The sequence below is a fragment of the Salvelinus fontinalis genome, chromosome 7, assembly GCF_029448725.1.
Source record: "Salvelinus fontinalis isolate EN_2023a chromosome 7, ASM2944872v1, whole genome shotgun sequence".
NCBI lineage: Eukaryota > Metazoa > Chordata > Actinopteri > Salmoniformes > Salmonidae > Salvelinus > Salvelinus fontinalis.
The window spans coordinates 33,012,521-33,021,552 of record NC_074671.1 but is presented as its reverse complement, the minus strand read 5'-3'; the positions used below and the strand labels follow the sequence as shown (position 1 = coordinate 33,021,552).

The 9,032-nt window shown below is 41.4% G+C and overlaps 1 protein-coding gene across 3 annotated transcripts in view; it reads right to left on the bottom strand.

Moving 5' to 3' along the window:
* Nucleotides 1-4,548: 4,548 nt before the first annotated feature.
* The window catches only part of LOC129859423 (RNA-binding protein 33-like), a 63,725-nt gene continuing 59,241 nt past the window's right edge, over nucleotides 4,549-9,032 (bottom strand). For all 3 annotated transcript variants that reach the window (XM_055929212.1, XM_055929211.1, XM_055929209.1), the window contains exons 16-19: nucleotides 8,567-8,734; nucleotides 6,374-6,580; nucleotides 5,890-5,978; nucleotides 4,549-5,713 (exon numbers count right to left, since the gene is read on the bottom strand). In XM_055929212.1, coding sequence (XP_055785187.1) covers nucleotides 5,665-5,713; nucleotides 5,890-5,978; nucleotides 6,374-6,580; nucleotides 8,567-8,734 — 513 coding nt within the window. In that variant the 3' untranslated portion in view covers nucleotides 4,549-5,664. The remainder of the gene's footprint in view (nucleotides 5,714-5,889; nucleotides 5,979-6,373; nucleotides 6,581-8,566; nucleotides 8,735-9,032) is intronic.

Here is a 9,032-nt window from a genome sequence, read left to right as displayed (position 1 = left end):
CAAAATACTAATTGAGTGTATGTAAACTTCTGACCCACTGGGAATGTGATGAAATAAATAAAAGCTGAAAGAAATAACTACTATTATTCTGACATTCTTAAAATAAAGTGGTGATCCTAACTGACCTAAGACAGGGAATTTTTACTAGGAAAAACAGAGTTTAAATGTATTTGGCTAAGGTGTATGTAAACTTCCGACTTTAACTATACATAGGCATACTTTTATTATCGTAAGAATGACTTGAGCATAATTCGTTTCTACCTATAGTTAGCGCATCATACTAGGCATCAATCGCACTGCGATATTTCACCTGGTTAAATAAAGGTGAAATACATTTTTTTTTTAATCAATCGCACTTCTTTTAATTTCAAAGTTAATTCAAGAAAACCAAAAGACAAAATACATTGGTGTTTTATTTAGGTATGGGATCACTTAATTATTCAACAATGCACATTGTATCTTGTATATTTAGTAAAAATAATAGCATATTTCAACATGTTGCATCTCAGTTTACAAAGGCATCTAAAGCAAACATCACAGACAAACACTGACATTCTTGAACAACGTTGGTTTGTACAATCTTGATTGATCAACATTTCTTTCAACACAAATGTGAAACATACATTTTGGTATATTTTCAACAATTCAAGTCAGTTTTTTCAGTGCTTGACAATATCCCACCGTACACGATATAAGAAATCAGCGGTGTCTTTTTTATGATCCAACCAAACATTTGAATGCCGAGCATAGCTGGCATGACTTGGGTGGAGTGGAAGCGTGTGGCTTTAAGCGTGTCTGATCTGTGAACCCGGGTGTCGTCACAGAGATGTTAACCTCCATCCATTGGGCTAACAAACAAAGGTAATCCAGGCAGGGCCCCTGCTTGGTACAGAGGGTTAAGAGCAGCAACAACCACAATAACAACACACCTCAACTGAGTCAATGGCAACCTTGGAGGTTGGGAGGATAGGGTTCCAGGAAAAGGGGGTGATGGAAGAAGCGTAAGTCTGGCCAATGGGGTTTGAGGCCCAAAACCATGCTGCAAAATCAACTGAATTATCAAGAGGAAAAAGTAGTCCATCGTGTTCTCACAGGACCTGCAAACAACCAAACCGTGTTAGCATTGAGACAAGGCGCCAGTCCACGGGATCACACCTAAAAATAAAAAAAAGAAGAGGAGGAAAGGAGTCAACTATGGATATTCAGCCGTGGTCCTGCAAAAAAAACTACGCGCTTCTGGAGCCCATCCAATACACCTAAGTGAAGAATAAGAAACGTTAGTAGTTTCAAAGTTCGGAGATCTTTTAAACGTCAGGCGCGTCTTCAACCCAACGGCCACGCTAACATTTTAAGCAGCACGTACAGTAGTTGCATCTTAGAAAAGACATTGACATTTAAAATAAAATAATCAATAGCAAACAATTAGATGAGGTGAGCAGATCAGTCAAATCAGTAGATGTAGCATCCTGTTTAAAACCTAAATTAGTGCAGCTTTCCCCAAAAAATCATCAACATTAAAACAGCTAAAGTGGAGTGCTCCAAACCTGATGACACAAAAAGCACAACGTTCATCATAAAGTACATGCAAGTACAACGGCAATAAACACCTTAGAAACAAGGTACAAAAATAGGTCCAATATGAACCTGGTTCTCTGTTACAAGACATAACCTTCATGTCTTTTACTAATGCGACTTAAATGGCATTGCCAATACTTTTCAAATCCATTGGATTCAAATTTAAATTCAACACAAAAAAACATCGAACAACGTGCAAAGAAGCAGCCAGTTCAAACATCTAACATAACAAAATAAAACCTCAGTCCGTGGAGTCAGAGAAAGCACAGAACGGGAACAGTGACAAAACAAAACTTAAAAATTGTACTAAAATTGTAACATGTAGCCCCATTATGACTTCACAAGGAGTACAGGAAACCGCTAGGTAACACATGCGTCTTCCTCTGCTCCTTATGCTGACAGCTAATACTATGGCATCTCAAATAATTCATTATCAGTGCTGTGTGTTGGGGAGGATGGGGGTAATTAAAATGTAAACTATGAATATATACACTATGAATAAAGATACTCAAATACTTGACCAAAAAAGAAGAAGATTCATTGCCAGAAATAATGGCAGATCGTACCCAATTACCATGTAATGGAACTATGTAGCCTACATTCAAAAGCACAAGTTACCTAATCTTACTCATACACCTAGTTCCCAAGTTGAATTGGGCTACAGGAAATTGTTAAAGGATTTGGTGAAACAACACAGGGAGGGGAGTCAGTATACTGGAAGAGACAATAACCAGGGAGGATTACAACTAACCAATACCTTAAGAAAAATATTCAATTACAATGAATGACAGCTGGCATCCGAATTGAGCTACCTCACCGTAAAGACAAATAGACATGAGACACACAAAGTTGCGGGCTAGAATAGTTCAATCGGCTTCACATAACCATATTTTCATGGTATATATAGGCCATATTTTATTTTCCCTTTAAAACGTCTTCAAATATCTACAAACAGAAACAGGGTCCAGGCTCTCAAGTTTTTGTTCTACATACAAATGAAACACATGTAGAATAATGAAAGTCTGGACACACACACACACACATATCTATATATACATATAGATGTATATATAAAAATAAAAAGGTTAACTTGATACAACAAAGCACATAATGAGAACTCAAAAAGTTTGGAAAAGTGATAAACATTCAGTGACAGTTATAATTGTTTGATGTTATGTACATGACTACTAATACACTGACAATGGTTGCCCCCACACCTTTCCAAATGGAACAGGTACTGCACTAAATTATACTAAATCATGGAATTATACCGCAACTGTTTTATTCTCATCTCTTATTATAGGAGGTTGGTCACTTTTGGAAGCAAAATAAAATAAAAGCCTAACCAAGCCTTGATCGAGCAATACTGAAAGGTACTATGTTGTCCACTGATACAAATATGCATTTGTTGCACCAGATACCAGGTTTCAGTAAACCTGAAATCCATCATTAATAAATAAAATGCACAATGCAAAAAAAAAAAGATGTATGCATGCATGCGTGTGCATGTGTGTGTGTGTATACGATCATTATCTAGATAATCACTCAGTATAGAAGGAGTTTGTAAATTTGTTTTTTAAGTAAAAAAAATCAAGTATGAGATTTCCTTTTGCAGCTTGGTGTTCTAATCAAAATTCTAAACAACAAAAACATAGATGTGGCCTAATGCAAAAACCACAAACCAGTATCCTTGTTTTACTATTGAGTCAAAGTAAAAATGTATTATTAAATTAAAGTGTACTATTAAATTAAAAGTTCTAGCTCAAGTTAGAGTTCTATATGATCAGAAACAAAACTAAACTTCCAACTGTTTCTAAATGACCCATATCAAAAATCTTCTGAACGTACCGGCCAACAATAATCATATCAGCAATCCAATACTGAATCTAAATTTATGGCAACTAAAACACATCTGCTGCAATGTAAAAATTGTACCCTGCAAAAATTGGACGCCTCAAAAAGTTTTTTCTCCAATCAATCTGTAAAAGATTTTGTTGACAGAATATAAAACTACCAACCATACTCAGCATTTGAATCATTATACCAATGTAGCATGACAATCATAAACCCAGTGTTTCCCCTGTATTCATTTCACAGCGGCGCACTGGTGCTGCTAAATTGTTGCCGCCACACCAAATATATATTTCAAAAAGCGGAATGGAAAAATGTTTTGTGTAAACTTAAATGACAGAAACCAGACAAAGTACTTAGACATTATAATTTAAATATATTTTTTAATAATATAATCTTTAAGAACTAGAAATCCACAAAATTAAGGCTAGACAGTATATATTTAAAATGTTTGATTCGCCCTATGAATTTATGAGTATTTTTGGCCTGGCTGGATTACCCATCGGGCACATACCCATGGGCCCCGATTGGTGTACCCATTGCTTTTTTTATAATGTGTGAGCATAACACAGCCATGGCAAAAAGCAATACATAGAATTGCAGGAAATTTAGCTGAGAAACAGTACATTTGTCTCCCCACCGACAATTCTGGATCGAATTAAGCTGCGCCAACGGGCTGACAACGCCAATGATCACGCCCCCCCCCCCCCCCCCCAACACCAGATAAACCACTTTATGATCCTTGCCTGACCCCCCCACCCCCCTCCTGCGACAGTTGCCACCACTGCTAAAACAAATTCTAAGGGAAACACTGATAAACCTTTAAAATGGAACTGTAATGACAATTTACTATGGAGCGAACACACCCACTAAACCTGACATGTACCAATCAAATCAGAATATGCCAACAATATACAAAACTAAAGTTGAGCGCATCCCAAAAATGTCAATAAAGTCTAAAACGGATTCCGAGATCACACAAGCGTAGAAGCCCTATTCATGTTTACCCAGTTAAAAGACAAAACTAACGGCTCCCTATTAAAGTACACCTTTTTCCAATGATCAAGTAACGCTAACGGTTAAAATGGACACACTAGCATCATAAGGACAATTAAACCAGTCTTTCCGCGTAACATCAATGAACTTTAATGTAGAGAAAACCTAACAAACACACACTATTTATCCATGTCATCCAGCCTAGTATTCCTCCAGAAATGAAAAGTGACGACATGGTGGCCAGGCAAAACGGTTTTCTTGAACAGAACTGTGAAATTGTGTTAGGAATAGGCTAAGAACGTCCTTTATTTTGCACGGCTAATCAATCTAAATTCTATTTGAATAAAACTCGTTGGAATTGTTACCTGATGCAAGTGCAAGTTTGAATCACCATAATCATACCCTCAAACCAGATTTGTTTTATTTAAATGGCTTAAATTCTCCACTAGGCTGTGCCATTTACTCAGAAATGATACACTACTTGAGGAAGGGCTCTACCCAAAAAGTCAACCCATCGCATCCAATCCACAATAATTATGAAATGCTGCCATCTGTAGAAGGAAAATGGCACTGCCAGAAAGGAAACTATGTAGTGGCAAGCTTCGCACCAATTCTACACCGGTTTCTTTCAGTCAAGACCTACATCAGCAGCTTGCCTCGAATCAAAAACACCTGTTCAGAAAATGTGTAAAATCTCCAGGTACAAGTTAAATCTCCTAAACTCTTTTCTCTAATCGTTGATATAGATGGTGTTCACAACTGAGCTGAGGATGGGAGCAACCATTATCCAGTGTCAACCACTACTTCTTGTTGTCGTTAGTGCCCGATGCACAAACCTTTTCCTCAAACCTTTTCTCATCTCAGATTTCTTCTGGCAAAGTTTGAAAAATCACAGACTATCCAGCATCTTCCCTTTAGTCACGTCTGTCCAAGTGTCCAGACCAGCGACCGTAAACATATTTGTCATATGAAACCGGCATTGAACCTCCCCCTTAACGGCAATTCAAACATGAGCAAAACATGCTGCTTTGTGTTGCCGTTTTCCTCAGTAGATAGTCAGCAGGCAAGGCGGTCGGGGGTGCTTGTTGTGAGGAGGATGAGGGTGCTGTGTAGGTTCTTTGTGTTCCATAGGGCTGTGGTTACATATAGCTGAAGGAGCTGTACACCGGAGCCTCCAAGCCACATGAGCGTCAGGCGTGACGTCCTGCACTGGGCACTCGTCGCCGCCCTCTACCACGCGCTTCAGACATCAATCAGTGACACATCAATATGGGACAAATCTATCATATGCCTGTGTGGTTCCAAAAGAAAGATGCATCGATGAGTAAGCGTTCTAATTTGGTGTTAGGTGTAAGCCCTTTTCATAATGATATATTTTTTTTTGGGGGGGGGGGACTATATTTTCAGAGTAGTGACAGAGGATTGTGGGTTTTAAATAGGGAGAGTGAAACAAAGTGGTGTATTTACCTGTTGAAGCTGACTTGGAAACTCAAGGCATGCTGGGGATTGTGAAATTTGGCAATGGCTTTCCTCTGCTGGGGTAGCATTTTGAACATCTGCGGCAGCATAAGCAGAACAAGGGGAGAGCAGGCGTGTTTAGAACTGAGCAGTTGCTGCTACCCCCATCGCAAGCTTCTCTCATCCACAAGAGGGAGCAGGGGTGGATGGGGGAGGCAGGTGTGGTTATATTACATTCTGTAGCTAGAGGGTGCTAGCAGACCACAATCGGATCCACCAATATGAGCGGGAGCATAGAAGACTTTCTATCAGTGGAGCAGAGAAGCATGGAGGGAGAGTAGGGTAAGGGTCCCAAATGGCACCCTAGAGTGCCCTACTTCAAAAAATACATATAAAAAATTATAATATATATAGCATTTTTTATTTAAAGTAGAGCACTCTAGGATGCCATTTGAGACGCAAATACAGATGGAGACAAGGAAAGAAGGCCTACCTGGATGGGGCCGATTGAGTTGAGCAAGTTTCGGAGCTGCGTGTCAGTGGTGGATGTGGAGAGGCCGTCTATGGACACAGTGCAGGCCTGGCTGTCCCCTGCCCCTCTCTGGCTCTGTCTGGTAGGAATCAGGCGCCCACGGCCCAGCTGACTCGCCCCTCCCGCTCCCGCTGCCCCTCTGGCTCTGCCACACCCCGGGACAACCACCTGCACCAGGCAGGGAGGAAAGAAAGGGGGAGGGGGGAAAGAGAGGAAACTGCTTGAACCTCTAATGTATGTATGTTGTTTTAATTCCGCATTCAGCCGAGTGGCAACGAGATGCGTGACATCTACAGTGCATTCAGAAAGTATTCAGACCCCTTGACTTTTTCCACAATTACATTAGACTTATTCTAAAATTGATTAAATTGTTCTACTCACACAATACCACATAATGACAAAGCAAAAACAGTTTAGAAATCTTAGCACATTTATAAAGAATAAGAATTTACATAAGTATTCAGACCCTTTACTCAGTACTTTGTTGAAGCACCTTTGGCAGCGATTACAGCCTCAAGCCTTCTTTGGTATGATGCTACAAGCTTGGCACAACTGTATTCTTCTCTGCATATCATCTCAAGCTCTGTCAGGTAGGACGAGAGTGTCTTTGCACAGCTATTTCCAGGTTTTTCCAGAGATGTTCGATTGGGTTCAAGTCCGGGCCCTGTCAGAGTGACAATCGGGTTCTTGGTCACTTCCCTGAACAAGGCCCTTCTCCCCGATTGCTCAGTTTGGCTGGGCGGCCAGCTCTAGGAAGAGGCTTGGTGGTTTCAAACTTGTTTCATTTAGGAATGATGGAGGCCACTGTGTTCTTGGGGACCTTCAATGCTGCAGAAATGTTTTGGTACCCTTCCCCAGATCTGTGCCTCGATACAATCTTGTCTTGGAGCTCTACGGACAATTCCTTCAACCTCATGGCTTGGTTTTTTTCTCAAACATGCACTATCAACTGTGGGACCTTATATAGACAATCATTTCCAATCAATTGAATTTACCACAGGTGGACTCCAATTAAGTTGTAGAAACATCAAGGATGATCAATGGAAACAAGATGCACCTGAGCTCAACTTCAAGTCTCATAGCAAAGGGTCTGAATATTCCTGATTTTCTTTCTTATAAATTAGCAAAAATGTCTAAAAACTTGTTTCCGCTATGTCATTATGGGGTATTGTGTGTAGATTAATGAGGAAAAAACTATTTAAATCAATTTTAGGATAAGGCTGTAACGTAACAAGATGTGGAAAAAGTCTGAATACACTGTACATTTACGTCCTTAGCAGTCCTATCCAGAGAGACTTACATCTACCAGGGTATACTGTTTTTCAGCATTAGTAAAAATTCAAAAACCTGCTGTTTTTTTCTCCTCCGTTTTCTCATAAACATCTCCGGCCGCTGAGCTGGTGCTTTTGCTTGATTGACTTATTATATTTCTACATACAGCGTCAACGTCAAAACATGACTGCTGCCTGCGCGCATCTGTTGCATCTTCTTCATACGAGAGCGAGCGAGCGAGGGAGTGGTGTGTCCGTTCGTCAGCCGCCGCGGCGGAAAGGGGGAGCGACCCCAGAGTACAAAGAAGGAGAGAGCCAGCCAACCAGGCGGCATGGTGGCTGCCTTTCCCTGTCAGTGTCGCCGAGCCAAGAGCGTCCGTCCCGTCCGCCGAGACGGCGGGCTGGTGACAAGCGTGCAGAGAGGCCAGGGGACCCCGTGTAGCAGTCGTGTCGCACTGACTCTCAGCTTGTCAACATTACTACACCTGGCATACTGTCCTGTCTTAAGTTATTACCAGACCTGCTCCAAATGGTACAGCTACTAACAAACAGCAGGGGAACGCCAGAGGCATGAAAAACATAGCGAATAGCAATGTATTAAGAGAGGATTTTCTTGCATCTATATTTAAAAGATGAAAGTTCTAGGTAGCGTTCCTGTCAAAAATACACCTGCCCTTAATATGACAGTACTGGCTGGTGGACAAAAAACACATTTTTAGACCCTGGTAAGTAACACTATAGCATGTTAGCTCAGCCCTGTTTAGAGTCCACTGGTTCCTTCCCAAATGGCTATGTAGGGAATAAGGTGCCATTTGGGACACATACACTGTTTTTTTGTGTAGTGCTCGTAATGGTGAGAGGTATGAGAGATATAACAACCTACCCTGTTGCCCATGCCCTCTCTGCCCCCCTGTGTGACCAGGCCCTGTATGGGTTGTCCTCCGGGGGGGCTGGCCAGGGTTACCTTCCTCACTGGGCCCTGGCGGAGCTGGGGGGCTGGCTTGGTGGCCTGCTGCTGGATTGGGCCGCTGGCACCACTCACATCTCCTCCCTAGAGATCACACAGTACAGGCAAAGTAAATAGACTGCAGGGCTGTGTCCTAAATGGCACCCTATTCCCATTATAGTGCACTACTTTTGACCAGAGTCCCATGGGGGGGCTCTGGTCAAAAGTAGTGCACTTTGCATGGAATAGGGTGCCAACGTAGTGCACTATCGCAGGCCATAGAGTGCCATTTGGGGCGCATACGCCGACCAACAGACTTTCTACTCATTTCTCGATTTTAACTGTTACACAGTGTGGTCTGGATGGAGTCCCTCGATTGGATCCAAGGGCCTGGCGACGCAGA